The following is a 17,453-nucleotide window of genomic DNA, read 5'->3' as shown; positions in this document are numbered from 1 at the left end:
CTGATCAGAGCGAGTTGGTTCGTGTAGGTGGGGAGCAGAGATGTGGGAGCATAGAACTATGTACGGTACAACAATATAATTCGATGCATTGCCCTCTGCTGCCACGCATGTATCCCAGCAGCTTATACCACCCGGGTTTGCATGTTGTTTGCCAGGCAAGCGCTATCCAGGCTCAGCCTTAGCTTCTGAGATCTGATAAGATTGGGCAGATTCCAGATAATTTGGTCATCGTCAGAACATTATTACCACACCATTTATTATCGAGGAAAGCTCACCGAGTCTTTCACCTATTTCAAGAGCATCCTGTATGTGGATAATAATGGGTGTTTAAATACCGCATGCGTTTCTATTCCTTATTAATTTAACGTTTCATGTTATTGTCCTATGATGTTGCGCACTTGCAAAACAATACTTACATTAGATGACGCGTTGCATTTGTGACAAACCCTAATGAGTAGAGGCACAGGGCTCCCGTGGAGACAGTACGGAGGGGATGGAGTCTAATGGGGAAAGCACGGAGGCAGAAGGATCTAGTAGGGGGGCATAGAGGGACAGCTGGGGAGGGACGAGGGTGCCCGAGAAGATGAGGGCCAGCGATGAAGTAGGCGGGCCAATGGAACGATGGAGGGAGTTGTCAAGGCAACATTGCCTTCATGGACTGCAGGTGGAATAGAAGGGGAATTGAAAGCCCTGTGAAGTGTATGGCCAGAAGGGCCAATGGATGCAGAGATATGGGCGTGGTTAATGGGTGATATCGTGAGGATGGGGCTAGGGCAGGGGTGGGCAATCAAAATAACAAGATGAGCCATTCTTTTCAAATTCGGTGAAACAAAACAAAAATAAATATTTCAAGAGCCGCAAGGCATTTGAATACGAGACGGTGGTCCTTGATAAATAACGTCACGAGGACAGTCCTTAAAGAGCCGCCCACGGCTCCGGTAGCCGCGGGTTACCGACCCCTGGGCTAGGGTAAAAGATAATAAAAGGGGTATGGACCGAAAGGGGGAGGGAATCGCAGGAGAGCGGTGTGAAGTGGGAGGATGGTGCAGGTTTACAGGGCGGAGGAGTATTGGCGGACCGACGGAGAAGCGGGAGATTCCAGCCAACAGGAGGCAGGCGAATCCAGGGAGAACTTGTCGGAACGAGGGTGGGTGGGATGGCTGCGTGGCCAGATTGGCGAAGGCGAGAGTTTGTGGCAGTGAAAGAGCGTGTGTGCAATTACATATTCAGTTAAGCATCACGGTCATAGAGAATATTGACTGATTTTACTCTCCGTGCGGTTATAATAAACCCGCCCTTTATTGAAAGAGAAATCTTCAGTCGTCTCTAATTTCCATGGTGGGCATTACATATTCATCGTCAGAATTGTGATTAATGCACTCGCCACAAGACCAGGCTCCACAACCGTTCCAACTCGTGCCGCAGCTGCCCAGTAAATTGTAGGGGAAGTTTATCAGCGAGGCGCACCATCTGTTAGGAAGGAAACATTCAATAGCTCGTGCCACTGGGTGCCAAGTCCCAGACAAAGTCCCAATAACTGGCACTCTCAGTGTAATTTGACAAATACAGGTCTCCCTTGTTGTATTGATCTCAACACGTAGTTTTTCGCAGCCAATATGATTCATGGTTGATTTTTGGGTTAAGCAAAATTTGTGTCGCTAAGACCCTCCACCACCTGAAATTGGCAAACAAATATCACGTGTATAACAATATAGCAATTTAAACGATTCGCTCTAGACTGCCAAGCACCATTAGGACAACATCCAATAAATCGGCATGAAAGATCCATAAAGTCAGACTCAGCTTGTCACCTGATACAGCTTCTGAAATAGGAGGGTCATGACCTCACAGCAAAAAACAATCAAATTTAAACTATATATTAATCATTGCAAGTTAATTTATTCAAATGATATTCAAAATTATCTGGGTGAATGATGAACATATGCATTATTCATTCTGACTGCTCATGAATATGCGAGCCTGCGCTGGTAATTAATGAACACATTTGTGCTGGTTAATATCTCGCTTAAATCTGATTGGTTGTTGCTGTGAGGTCAGCACGCCTATTTAATAAGCCTAATTAGATGACACAGTTATTCAGATCTTGGGGATTTTTTAAAATTTAAAAATAAATACAAATTCATTCTTCTTCTTTGGTTCTTTCGGTAAAGTCACGTAGAATGAGAATAAAATAATAAAATAAATTAAAATAAGACAATAAAATTCTCACGACGTTTCGGCCACAACACAAGTAGCCTTCATCAGGTGAAAGAACAGAACTGTCGGGACGACAGTGCTCCAATGAGCGTTGTTAAGATTTCTAGCGTCTTTTTAAGCTCGGTGAGAGGCGTGAAACCTCTTGACAAAGGAGTTTAAGTAACGTCGTGAGAATTTTATAGTCTTATTTTACTTTATTTTATTATATTATTCTCATTCTACGTGACTTTACCGAAAGAACCAAAGAAGATGAATCCTTGCAGTTACGAAAGCTTTAAATCGAAATTTAAATCCATTTTTAACGCATTTGTGTTAATGCAATACTGATAGCACATCGATGTGTCCTACCTGCTATGACATGTGGACCGGATGAATGAACATTAACAAAGAAAACTGAAACAAACTAAAAAGTGTGAAAAGAAGCATGGGGGAGATGCTTGCTCTAAAAAGACATTGTTATGCAGAATGAGGAACGCTTGGACTAGAGAACATACCCAAGTTGAAATACATAACTCAATCTATCAAGAAAAGTGCATGGGCTTTGGCAGGACACATCAACAGAGGGGATGATGACCGACTGTCAATACATATTACAGAGTGGCAGCCAAGAAGACGGGGCAATGACGAAATCAGACATTGAAAGTATGTTTAACTTTTTTTACATCATACTCTTTGGTTCTTTCGGTAAAGTCACGTAGGTAGAAAAATAATAGATCACCAAGTTTCGATCGCAACACAAGCAATTGTTATCAGGTGGGACAACCACCTATCTATTATTTTTCTACCTACGTGACTTTACTGAAAGAACCAAAGAGTATGGATTCCTGCAGTTACGAAAGCTTCAAATCAAGATTCTTTTACACCGTAAGTAGCCAACCGTGCTAATCGGAGGTGCTAGGCGGATTATTATATCTCAGGATCGTGAGAGATAGCGACGGTATGGGGAAGCCTTCATCCAGAAGTGGATTGATCATGGCTGATGATGGCAATGATGATGATGTGGATAAAAGAAACAAAATCCAGCAGCTGTCACAGCGGACATGCACTGGGCAATGTGGCCGCGATCTGATCTGTGTTGAACCTAAAGCTGACGGGATTTCTCAAAACACAGTGTTGTCTTCATGACCTATGGTGACCTCAATGCAGACGGGATATACAAGGTTCGGAAAACAGCATTGTCATGGGAAAGGGGCTGGGTGCCCAGACTCCCAATTCAAGCCATTGAGAAAACATGAATTAAATCGTTATTTTGAAGCTAGGTATAAGCCCATAATTAAAGAGGGCCTTCAATTGCGGTGACAATGCTCTCATCCCAGTTACGCATTAGTCATACGTACTGGGTTATTTACTCCTTTAAGCCAAGACCATGGTCTTGAGGGATCAATTATACATACATAGTGGTACGTATATAATGACTGGCATGAGGTAAACCACTCTTTATGGGCAAGAGATGTACTATTATGAGGTAGTTCTGTGCTGTCGTCTTGTGAGGCATTTCTCTGACAATCTGATATTGTTTTGATTGCGGATAAAAGATCATTTTAAAACCAGTACACCAATGTTTACATTTACATCCTTTGGGGCTTCCTGTCCACTCCAAATCACATCACCGTCAATAATTAAGCATCCATCTCACACAATCAGGATGATTTCTATTGATGTACATTATTGATTATGTCTTTAAACACCTCAATGCTCCTTGCAACCTGGGGTACGTGGGTCACCTTTAACCCGAACCCAGCCATTCTCGGCTGCAGATAAAGTTCTCCCCAAGATAAATCATGTGAAAGTGGCTGAGCTAATAAGGAATATGTCTCTATCAAAGCACTGAGCCGGCATCACTGAGATTCTGGGTTTGAATCCTGGGCCCCTCTCCAGTGATTAAACTGGGTCCTCAAGTGTAGTCAGCCGATGCTCTCAGTCTGGTCACCTGGGGCTACAAATGAAATAGACACGTGGTCCATCACTTTATTTGGCATATTCCAGCTCCAAGGATGGCACACTCCGGTTGGATTAAAGTGTGGCAAATGCTCAAAACAGGACATAACACGAGTCCATTATACTCTTTGGTTCTATTGGGTAAAGTCACGTAGGTGAAAATAAAATAACAAACATTTTTTTGTTATAAAATAACAAACATTTTTTTGTTATTTTATTTTCACCTACGTGACTTTACCCAATAGAACCAAAGAGTATGGATCCTAGCAGTCACGAAAGCTTTAAATCTAGAACGAGTCCATTATCTTGAATTAAGTTATAAGCCAATTGATGTGAGTTGAGAAATAATCTCATGACACCACCCTCTGAGAGGTGTTCCCTGGCACGATGTTATGCCCTGCTCGCTGTGGACGTTCCCAATGGAGGTGTATTCATCTCGTGACACGATGCCAATGATAATAATGATAAGGCGGTGATGAAATAGAGAAAGGAAAGGGTGACTGTGTTAACGGGGCAGCGAGCCCCTCATGGGGTCCATGTTGCACCTGGTCTTGAGAACGTTGAGGAACTGCAGAATCTCGGAGAACTGAATGAGGCGCAGCGCCCGGAGGAACCTGAAGCCTGCGGGAAGAGAAACGAAAGAGCAGCCGCAGGTTTCTTGCGTTAAGTTTGTTATCCTTCCCCCGCACCTCCAATTAGCAGCAGTTGGCTGCGTAAGGTACGCAATAAGTTCAACATACATACATACATTATCAGAATCAGAATCTTTAATTATCCTGGAGGAATCCAACGAGCTATAAAGCTCTTTTTCACAAACGTCGTGAGAATTGTATTGTTTTATATGTATCTTTTTTATTATAATTATTTTATTGTTTCCCCTCTGCGTGACTTTACCGAAAGAACCAAGAATAAAATGTCCAGTAGTTGTCGATCTGTCCAGTCGATCTCAAGAGGGAACACTCTCACTTTGAAAGGTCAAAACACATCGCGTCTTGCTGCTCAAATTAGTGTGAAGGTACTCATTGCTCTGAGCCCGTGGTGGAAATTCCACATTCCTACGGAGAGAACGAGTTCACCCATGTGACAACCACTGATTGTGAGTCGAGCACTCTGCGACAGCACCGGCGCTCAGCCATCGGCACAGCTCAAGTGCAGAGCATTCTCAATTAACCACAATAACTGGGGTGCCTTGTACAGAAAGGCACTTTGCACATTTCTAAGAAGATTATTCAATCAAAAATGTTGGCGCGACAAGCGGATAATTAATCGTGTAATGTACGTGTGTGAAATGAATTTTAGTAGTGGATTCCAAATCACAATTATCTCACACTTAATATCAGGTCTGACCTACGAGCTATATATATAATATTCCCACATGGCTTGGCATTATCATAAGTCCCAGCAATATGCCAAACGACTCCAGTACGAAGACCTCCCCACCCCGTGCCAGTCACGGCGGTTGTTTGACTAAAACTTCACCATGCTAGTCAGTGAGAGTTAGTGAAAGTGGGGGGGAAGGGGGGGTGTGAGATATCGCTCAACACTGTGGTTAGCAGCGACCTGGAATCAAACTCAGATCTCCAGGTTTACAGGTCCATAATGTAGCAGTGTGCTGATTCCCGTCCTCCTGCATGATCGCAACATGCCTTTACTCTACGTTAACTCTCCTGGCACGGTAATCGTAATTGTTCTTTCCCCCTTCCCCACCCACACCAATCCAAACATATAAACCACGTGAGCAATTTTCTCCAATTATATATCCAAGCTGCTCTCTCAGCTCAGCACCTAGGCGCAGAGGAAGTCCCTTTGCACGATGTACACAGCAGAGGCACTCCACACTAGGGAGCAATTGAGCCCTCCTCATGGATACACAATGGAACTTCCAGGACGCGCGCTCCCTACAAAACGCTCTCAAGTGGCTGAGCACCAAGGATATATCACATGTGAAAGCAAATGTACACGGTTGCGTTTTGTATAGCAAATGGTGACTGGGTTTGCAGTCATTAGCCGATAATAATGATGCCCCTTTAACCTGCAAAGACTCCGAGTTTCAAGGATCCTTTCAAAAACGAACGCGAACGAGTGGACAATACTTACAATGTCTACAGATTGGTATTCAACCTACTTGCTATACTGTCATCTGCTACTTCTTGCATTTGTGCTGTGTCGCCCCGTGTACAATGATGGTGAAGAATCAAAGTGATTAAATACATTGACTTGTTAATGAGCAAAGTTTCCAGCATTCATTCAATATCATACATAATGAACACAATGCCTATTAATTGTATGCAATTAACACAAAAAAAATTAAAAATATAATGCAAAACAACACAGAGAGTCGGCTAACACAACAGTCAACACCCTACCTGGTTGATTACGTTCTTCCAAAGATCTCTAAACTTGAGAGAGAGAGAGACAAAACACAGACACGGAGAGACATAGACACACGAGCAGAGAGACACAGTGTCTACGTGTGTGTCTCTCTCTCCGTGTGTCTCCGTGCGAGTCAGCAGCTGCGCTCTCAACAACGTTCGCCACAGACTCAAAAGTTGTCGCAGTCTCTCCACGTGAGTCTCTCTAGCACTCCAGGCAGCTCTTGGATTTCCAGGTCACTGTTCTTCCACGTGAAGCTGAGAGCAACGTGTCCCAAGCATGTTCAAGATGCCCACCTCACAGTCTCGCTAGGTCAGGGGTCGGAAACCAAAATAATATTGAGGTTAAAAAAAACAACTCAATATATCAATGCGCGTGGTGAATACGAGGCGGCGGTCCTTCATCAATAACATCACAAAGCAGCGACCTGGGGTGGCTGAAATGCCGGGGCAGTTACGGTCCAGCGACCGAGCAGAGAAAGCCTCTACACCCCCACCCCCAAAACGAACAATCGCTTGTAAACATTGCTTCGCGCCGTCTGATAGTCCGCACAATGAACATTGCCATTTGTTAATGCGCATCATTATGAATGTGCGCCTGTCAATGCTTGAAGAGGCGTTCGTCGTCGTAACGCGATACTGCGTCGCTTGCGGCTCCCATACTCTAATGCAGCGTTGGTGTTCAAACTCCTGTGTCAGCACGAACAACACAACCACTGTCAACACGAACAACACAACCACTGTCAGTACGAACAACACAACCACTGTCAGCACGAACAACACAACCACTGTCAACACGAACAGCACAACCACTGTCAACACGAACAACACAACCACTGTCAACACGAACAACACAACCACTGTCAACATGAACAACACAACCACTGTCAACACGAACAACACAACCACTGTCAACACGAACAACACAACCACTGTCAACATGAACAACACAACCACTGTCAACACGAACAACACAACCACTGTCAACACGAACAACACAACCACTGTCAACACGAACAAAAACATGCGGCGGACCACCGTGTACCAATAAAATGTTTGATTTGAGTCTAATCTGTAACATGTTTGTAAAAAAAACATAAATATACAATTTACATGGCAATGGGCATTATAATATATGGTGTTTTGCAAACAAACCTAATAAACAGGCTCCACTGTGACGAGATGTTAACTACCTCTCTTGGTGTACAGGAGCTCATGGGTTCAATCCCGAACCCTGATGTCTGTATATTTGGAGTTTGCGTGTCTCTCTCCCCGTGGTCACATGGATATTTCTCCAGGTCCTCCGGTTTTTCCTCCAACATTTAGACATATACATTTAGAGTATTTAGCCGCTATACATTTCCACGTGACGAGCCACTTCGTTGAGCGATCATTTGTGGCCATGTCGCTTCTGAAAAAGAGCTGCATAGCTCAGCGGGCCTTACCTGTTAAAATAAAATAATAACTTTTATATTTTCTAGTTTTTAGTTTTAGTTCTGTGAACCCATTCAAATGGCCTTGCGTATTACCAGGGGTACACGGACCACAGGTTGGGAACTACTGCTTGAGTGGCTAAACATCAAGCGCTAAGATCCTTTATTTGATAAAAAAAAATCCCTCCAGAGAGAGAGAGAGGCATGATGCGGCCTCAGAGAAAGAGAGGAAAGAGGAGAGAGAGAGAGAAAATGAAATACTGCATACAAATATCACTGAAGCAAGAATTACATTTCAGAGTAAATGCTGAACTCTGACAATTTGATTAAATATTCTCGGCGAAGATCTCGGCCATAAGAATGGAGACACAGTGGGGCGCGGGGTCACACTCACCCAGCCAGGGACAAAAAAGCAATTTGGCGGTGGAATTTGGCGGTGGAATTTGGCAGCGCAGTAAGTCGAAATGTAAAGTGGCTGCATGCAGCAGTGGTGAATGATACAATTCCAACTTGACTTTAAAATCAGGGGTCTAGCGATCCATTGATTCATCTATCAAAATAAATTATTAAGGCTCGTGATATATGTATAGGACCACAGGTGTGAATGTGTATGTAAAGCATATGCGAATTATAAGCTCATGTTACGTTTAGGCTAATGGGGAAAATAAAGATATAGAAATGGGGAAGGGGGAGAACAACGGAATAATAAATAAATAAAAATACAAATAAAAAAAATCCCAAATTGAATCACATCTCGAATCGCAATAATGAATTCAATCACCAGCACTGTATGGGGGGGGGGGGGCAGCGTAGGTGAATGGTTATACCCCTATTATATGACACTCATTAATGATAATGTCCCTTGGCAATATGCTGGAGATTAACCTTCAGCGTAATGTAACAATAGGAGAGCCAGTTCACAGTATCTCATTACTTGAGGATGGTTATGAGCAACTTCAAAAACATGCTGTGGTGTCTCTCTGCTTAAACAAGCAACGGACAGCGCTCATCTCCATTGCCAGCCCTCAGCAAGCCAGTGGTGAGAATTCCACAGATCTATGGCAGGGGCCAGTCTTTCCATTGGGTTAACCATAGCCGTGGGTAATTTTCGAATTCGAGATTTGGAATATTCCATCGGCACACTCTGACCTTTGCAAACAATGTCACGTGGTCCTTAATGTCTACTGTTCGACGACAGATGGAAAGATTTGGCAATTCTTCGGCTTTGGCAGAAATGGAACTGTTGCATAGGGCCTCTGTGGTGAGTGCGTTGACAGTTAAGCCATTCATCTGTCTGGTGTAAAACTACGGCTTCTGTGGGAGACAACTAAATGAATAAATCACTCGCGGTGTTGGGTTTTGTAAACTGGAAGGTGTGCGGAATGAAACATCCACCCAAGACTTAGAGCAGCCACAGGACCTCCCACCCCCCATCTCTCTCTCTCATTCGGCACCCCGATGGCTCCACCATGACTAATTAAAGAGCCTCGTTAATAATTGACCACGGATTGTCGGGGAGGGGGATAGAGGGGGAGAGAGTTTTGCGCGAGTGCACTTGAGTCACGGACCGCATTCGTTCGCCCAACGCTCACGGGAGAAGAAAACACAAGACAGCAATTAAGCGTGGCTGGCCTCGGAAAAAAACGTGGAACGTGCAACATGAAACTGGTTATTAATATCGCAGGCACACGCACGGCCACACTCGGGCCAAGATGGGATTCACGTGTGGAGATGCTCACTTGTCCTGCACGGTGCTATGACCGAGTGCCAATCTCAACGAACAGAAAGTTGCCACTTAAAATCTTGGTATCCATCTGCATGGGAGACGACAAACATTTGCAAGGCATATAAGCCTGCTCCATTCATTTTTTTTATGAGATACAAATCGAAGTGACTCCAAAATTAGTTTTGCGACACCATCGTTTAGAGGCTGGGTTGATGAAAAATATTAATTTGTGGGAATTCAAAAGTTGGCTGTTCAATTAAGGGACCAATGGTCACCATTGGGATGTGGAATTGCCACCACTGGATCATGGCCACCACTGGAGATGAGTGCTACCGATTACTTGCTTGGGATAAGAGGCTGATTGATGTGGGGAGTGGTGGCAGTTCAGCTCAGATGCTGTATTACAAAGGCTCTAAGTACCATACATGGAGAAAGAAAATGCGAGCATCCTTCTTCGAAGTAGATTCTCAATTACACTTCACATGACCTTAGTTCAGATTACAACCGGTTGTGTTGATACACAGCACCGACTCGGTGAGCTGTTAACAACATTTATTGGAATAAACATCAACAATTAAAAGTGATGGGTGATTACTTGTGTTTATTGTTGCTCTTCTGCATGAGATGGAAAACCCATCTTGCTGTGGTGGAATTAACTGTTTGCCTTATAAGTAATGTTGTGGATTTCACGCCAGGTGTTCATTTTACGACCCAGAGATGATGGGAAGCATTACATTCGACGTACATTGAAATTCATGACAATCCAATTGCAGGCTCATATCTGCAGTGACCAAGCAATCTCAACCTTTTGAAAACCCGCGAGATTAAAATGGGCATAGGCACTGCGCATTTGTAAACCAAATCCAGTTGTAAATAAAGACATAAATAAGCTGGTTACATGAGACGCATGTATTTAAAGGTATGATAAAGAAAAAGCTAGGTTAAAGCTACAACCTTCAAACAGTTGCGCTTGGTGAGCACGCAAATAACAAAAAGGCTGTCGGCATCAAAGTTAATGCGCTGGCATATTGAAATCTTTTTTTAAATGATTACAATAGCTACCAGTAGCCTACAATGAATGTGCTGTTACTTTCCATTGATATTATGTACGGGCATTAGCAAGTGCACGTGGTAATCCGTCCACAAAGGGCAATAACGTCCTCGAGTAATACCAGGTTACTGATGGAATTGAACTGTCACCCCCACGTAGATTGTCGGCAAAGTGGGGACTGCACTAGGGTTATCTAACTGCCTAAGTTATAGGCAGGTGGATAATTGGCACACATCCTTGGCCATGGGCTTCAGTCGAAATTGGAAGATGATACAAATTAAGTGAAAAAAATTGATATTATTCTCCTCCAAACTTGGGTCTCAGAATGTTGACCAGTGTGTCTTGGAATAAGCCAGGATCAATGCACCCTGTGCAAAGCGCCCCCGTTTAATATACAAACACATAAAGCAAAAAGATGCAGTGAGGAGTATACGCGAATGTGTTTTAGACCAAATGTAGACTCGAACACAACCGATAGACGAATGCCATGAAGAGACCTTGTGTCACATATGGCAAGTGAATGATTGGCTACAATAGGACACATACAGCCACACAGTGAAACAGAAAAAGCCAAGCATTACATAGTAAATAAAATATCTGATATGGCCCCCAGGCAATGTGATATTTTTTTGTGTTTTTCATGCCACTTTATGTAAATATGGTAATATTGTTGAACAAGAATAGAAAATGTTTTGCTGATCCCTGCATTGATATGAAAAGTTTTACATTCTTAACAACCTGTCCTCCAAACCTTTGCCAAAAACACCTCGGGAGGTAAATCGGAGCAGAAAAAAATATGTGCCAGTTAGCCTCATTTTACACTCATTTTAAATCAATTCTACCTTCGGAGATTAGTTTCAAGGAAACTCACACTCGTCAACAACACCGCCTTAAAAAGAAAAAAAGAAATAACTGACGCTTTGGGCAATGGCTCTTCTTCATAGAAACACAAGGAAGATGCGATGCAAAACCAGAAAGCTCTTGGGAGAATGTGCCTGGTCTTTCCGACACAAAAGAAAATGCTTTAACAGTCAAGATCAACACCCTAGGTGACATCACTGTAACACGATAACAGACAATGATTTGACGATCATTTAAGTGCAGGTAATATCCTTTAATTTACAAAGTTTGGTTTACGAAATTTCGCGTTTAAGCAATTGACAGATTTTTGAACACTTTCCGATTAGCGAAATCAAATTTCCACGCTCACGAAATTTCACACAATACGCTCACGTGAACAAACAAAAATAATCAGACTATGTATTTATAAATTTGTATTTAAAGCTTTCGTGACTGCAGGGATTCATATTCTTGGTTCTTTCGGTAAAGTCACGTAGAAGGGAAACAATAAAATAATATTTTTATCATTTACAAATACATAGTCTGATTCTTATTTTATTGTTTCCCTTCTAAGTGACTTTACCAAAAGAACCAAGAATATGTATTTATACTGGAGGAATCCGATTATCTAAAAAGCTCCTTTTCACCGCCCAGGAGGCTGCATCATACATCTGCGACAGTATAACGGTATCCCTGCAGTCCAATAGCCTGCAAGTCACATTCCCAGTCATTCCAACATATTTTGGTAAGTTCCCTAAAAAGGTGAATTATTTTCGTCTTAAACTAATAATTATTGAGACGTTTTAATATTTATGTACTTTATTATTATTTTTGTATTGTGAAAAGTGATATAGGTTAATATTTGTACGTAAGGAGTAGAGTTGTAAAGACTGTCCAAAACACATCCCTGATTTTTTTGTATTCAGTTAATGGGAAAAGCTATTCCGAAACACAAAGAAATCGTTTTACACGTGTTTTTTTGAAGACCATAATCCATTTCGTAAATCGAGGGATACCTGTATTTCTCCCATTAATGAAGTTTCATACTCATGCTGGAGGAGACTACGTATGCATCCGCAAGATGCATTTCTGCGTTTTCGCAACCAGCAGAAAGTTTGGTGGCTCGGCTAATGAACTGGTCTCGCCTGCTGAGCCCAGGATCCCATGGCAGCCCGACCAGGCTGACCTGACGCTGAGTGGGCTCAAAGGGCAGGCTCAGGAGCTCATCTATCATGCTGAGCCACACACACATTTACACCTGAGCCATCACCAGCGGTCAATACAGAAATAATGTGATGCGTAGTCCACGCGGTCCCTTGCTTCGTTCAACCTCAGGGTCATACGTTTTCGATAACAAACAAGCAAAAATACTGGGTAATTACGACAATCACAAATTTATTTGGGATATCCTAACCTACTATACTTCATTGGGGTTTGCCGGGTAGGATGAGAATGGTTTAGTTGTGTTTGTATCTGTTTTGGGTAATGTGTTTGCTTTTTCTGTACTTTGCACTACTATCGTGTTGTATTGTTTGTTGTTGTAATATTCTTACCCCATGCCCCTACTGGGCATCTGTGAAATAGCTTTATCGCTCATCGGATTCCTCCAGTATATATAAATATTCTGATTCTGATGTCATCTTTCTTCAGTCACTGCCAAGCACCTTCATATATCTGTCACGGTCCCAGTACGTTGTTATTTTACAGCTATGATTAAAAATTGCCAGTAGAGTAGTTGTCATATTTAACATATAAGTGGGATACCACGCCCATGTTATTTCTTTGCAGGTCTACACGTGTAACATTTAACACAAATCTTTTTTTGAACTAGATAAACGAAGTGTAGCGTAAAACAACGTTTTTGAGAAGGCTGGGGAACTCTGAGTGGTCACGTACAATTAGTTAATGGCCTCAGACCAATCACCAATTACTGCCCAGAAAAAAAACTCCATCACATTATGGGGAATTTTATTGAGTTTTTTCCTTCCAATTTATTTCAACTCGTTGGTTTGTGGCCTGCCATACTGAATAACGTAAAACATTAATGATATGAGGAAACGTTTCCAGCCTTCGTAACTTGCTATTTCATACTATTCGAATTGTAAACAAAGACACTTTATATTGAAAATAGCAATATATTTATACTGTACAGTATTAAAAGCGATAAAAAAAAACTTACATAAATAATAGTACCGGAGGTCGAAAAGATTATTATTTATTTAGTGATTTCAGCGTTTGCTTATTTTTACCATTAAAATAATTGTGATGAATCTAAAGTTCTTCTACTGAAACTTCGTATGTCCAATATTGACATATCGAGGTATTACTGTAGACTCAAAATCAGCAAATAGAGGGCCGAAACAATAGACAGCTCATTTTCCAGGAGGTGGCCAATGCACATCGTGATTTAAAACTGGTGATTCACGGTACAACATTCTCTGGCACGTGTCGTGACAGGTACTGCAAGATTCGACCATGTCCGCCCATTGCTCGCTGAGCTGCATTGGCTTCCAGTTTGGCGAACCAATACATTATAAGGTCGCACTCATCACACGCAAGGTACTTGCTACAAATGAACCACAACACCTTGCTGATCTTGTCAAGGAGCAGGAATCACCAGGCAACCTCCCGTCATCCTGGCAGTGGCTTTTCGTTAACCGTCAGACAAAGGAATGCTTTCAGATGCGCTTCTGTGGCCATCTGGAACACTCTTCCTTCAGATATCTAAGGAAGCCACTGGACATATGCATTTTTAAAATCTAGATTGAAAAACTAATTTTTTTAGAACTGCTTTTTGTTTAGTTTGTTGTTATTTCCCCGCACTTCCGATTAGCAGTTGGCTATGTACGGTGCGAAAGAAGTTCAACACACACATACATAATACCCCTTCAAGATTCACCAACCTCACATCCAAGTCTGTGCTTTAGACATATAAGCTGTGCCCACTGTGTCCCAATATTAATATTGTAACACCCTTTTCAGTCCTTGTACAAAAGATGACTCAGGATAAATTAAGCACCCAGTATTTTCAGTGAAAGCATTGTAATCAGTGAGGGTAGAATACAATTCAGGTGTCAAAGCAAGATAAGTGGGTAAGTGAAATACTGCATCCAGAGAAGACCCACACACACACAATGTGCTCATCCTAAAAAAGCTATACGTGAAACCTACTTGATACATTGTCATCTATTTGCCACACCACTCCTGATAAATGCCTACTGCAACAAAGAACTCAGACCTCTAAAAGAGCTGTCTTCACAGCAATAATGAGGCCTATTCACAGTGGACATTGCCTTGGCTAACAATAATTCACATTCTCATAAACCTGTCGGGTTTTTATGAACAACATCACACTTTATAATGGGAAAAAAAAACAACAAAGGATGAATCATGATTCTTTTACTTTACCCCAGTGGGCATGTGTTGCCAGACATTTTCTGGAGTTAAACTTATTTTAACAAGTTATACAGAAGGGTGGTTTGAGATTGAAATGCTACTGTGGTTGGTCGGAGGGAATAGAGAAGACCCTCACAACATACTGGGTCGTTATTGAAATGTATACTAAACAAATGTATACATAATTGATTTACAATACAGTACACACAGATAAAATTACAAAACTACTTATCAATAGCTCACAAATTTGACTCGTGAGCGAATGTTATCAAAGGATGTATTACGATGCCAAAATCGCTGAGGTAATAGTACAGTTATTATCACTATTGTGAACAATATATACTGGATGACAATATCCATAAAATTCTGAAAAAATCTCTTCCAGGATAGGTCCCATTTTGCAATGTTTGAATTATATTATTTTTGCATAGTCAGGAGAAAAGTCACAGTAATGACAGAATAAAACTCCGTTTTGAAAATGATAATAATTATAATAATACATCTCAAAGTTACACGGACACTCTTGTTCATAAAACGACTTGCTGTACTGCCTAATAGAAAACTCATTTCTTTAGAACTGGTTTTCGTGTTGAGTTTGTCGTCCTTCGCAGCACCTCCAATTATTAGCACGGTTGGCTACGTACGGTGTGAAAGAAGTTCAACATACATGCAGGCAGCTGCTAAAGACCGTCCGGCATGGCGTGGGCTTGTTGAGGCCTTGTGCTCCGCAGGGAGCGAGGAGGAGTAAGTAATGCATACAGGCACCCCGTGCACACAAATCAACGCACATGGCCTCAGGGCCACAAGGCGGCTTCAGGGTGCAGGGGACGTGGGGACTCACCCAGCCAGCCGCGGTTGAGGTAGACAGACACGAACACTGGGGGCACCGTGAAGAAATCCACAATGGAGTTGACCTCCAGCCAGAACCACAGTTTGTCGTTTGCTGCGATGAACTGCCCGCAAACAAAGGGAGCACGAAATAAAAAAACAATGAGCACAGCCCCTGCAACAGGCGTAATGTTGAATAACGTCTGTCCTGTTTTCGTGATGTGGCTACTCTTTGTTTTGCGTCTGGGTGGCACAGTGCAAAAATCGTATTTCGCCGACGATCACTGATCAGCAATTAAGCACAAATACATTTGAGGCAGAGGCGTTATTAGTGCCGTAGTCTGTGCCGTCTATTTGTCATACACGCAGGATGCGACTGATTTAATTCCACGTTAAAATGATTATTCTGTCTCAATTTAGCCACGGGCATTTTCAGTTTTAACTCTCGTCCGCCACGCCTGCGATGGAGCGATGGCCAATGCCGCTCTCAGCCTGGGTCCATCACGAAAACTTACACAAATTATCTGTTAAAATGTTCACTGCAGTATGTACGATATACAATGATACATTGCACACAGTTTTCATATCGTTCGTTTTATATAACAACGCTATATCCATTATAATCATTGTTAATTTTATTTCATTTTAAATTTGCTGACAAAAAATATTTATGAGCTAAAGTAATAATTAGTTTTACATTAATATTAGCATGAGTTATACCCCGGAAATTATATGGCATCATCATTTACGCAGATAATTTAATTACGTATCATATAACCAGCACGTTCATTATAACCTTTACATTTTGTAAAGTTGCAATTATGAGAAGAGTTATCGCTGGCTTATATAGAGTGAACTATTAAGTTACATAGTTATTAGTACTGAAAATAAAACAAAGCAAACAAAAACAATATAATAAAAATACAAAATACACCATCACAAAGTTTTAGCAAACTAATCTGGCAACAATTGTCACGTTGTGAAATTTTATATCGGATCGTATAGTGCGGCAACCCTAGCATGTACGTACGAACATAACTGGGTCCAGCGGTGGTCAGCACGCTGCACAATGATCCCGGCGACTCGGGTTCAATTTCATGCCATCGCTAACATCAGTGCCAAGTGATATCTCAAATTCGCACGGTTGGCTACGTACGAAAGAAGTTCAACATACGTACATACATATCTGAAAAAGTTCCTGCCCTCCCTCCATTATTCAATACACACTGGTTTTTGTAGTGAAGTATCGTAAAATAAATATATCCTTTGACAAACATGACGTGGGGAGACCTTCATCCAATGCGTAAATGAGATGGTTTAAGGGCGGTTAAAGAGAGGACAGTAATTCAGTCTTCCTGTGAGGTCAGAAATTTGGGTGTTATCCTGGACCCCAGGTTGACAGGCCCACGTACATAACATTACCAAAATCTCGTTTTTCCATTTACGCAATATATCTCAACTTAGACCCCCATGCTGTCCCGTCCCTAATATTGAGAGGCTGGTGCATGCCTTTATTTCATCAAGGTTGGATAACTGCAATGTCTTGCTTACCGGCGTTTCTAGAAGTGTTTTAAAAGACTACAAGATATATTAAAAACTCAGCTGCCTGGTTTTCACAAAGATCTCAATCATGTGATCATATCACTCCTATT

General features: G+C 42.0%; 1 protein-coding gene across 2 annotated transcripts in view; it reads right to left on the bottom strand.

Annotated features, from left to right (window-relative positions):
- LOC116945031 (calcium-activated potassium channel subunit alpha-1) overlaps positions 1 to 17,453 on the bottom strand; it is a 169,998-nt gene that overhangs the window by 127,167 nt on the left and 25,378 nt on the right. For both annotated transcript variants that reach the window (XM_076068709.1, XM_076068710.1), the window contains exons 5-6: positions 15,815 to 15,926; positions 4,701 to 4,776 (exon numbers count right to left, since the gene is read on the bottom strand). In XM_076068709.1, coding sequence (XP_075924824.1) covers positions 4,701 to 4,776; positions 15,815 to 15,926 — 188 coding nt within the window. The remainder of the gene's footprint in view (positions 1 to 4,700; positions 4,777 to 15,814; positions 15,927 to 17,453) is intronic.

The sequence above is a fragment of the Petromyzon marinus genome, chromosome 22, assembly GCF_048934315.1.
Source record: "Petromyzon marinus isolate PM22_M1 ecotype Great Lakes invasive population chromosome 22, UKy_Petmar_22M1.pri1.0, whole genome shotgun sequence".
In the NCBI taxonomy this organism is placed as follows: Eukaryota; Metazoa; Chordata; class Hyperoartia; order Petromyzontiformes; family Petromyzontidae; genus Petromyzon; species Petromyzon marinus.
The sequence above is the reverse complement of the archived record's forward strand: the minus strand, read 5'-3'. Positions and strand labels throughout refer to the sequence as shown.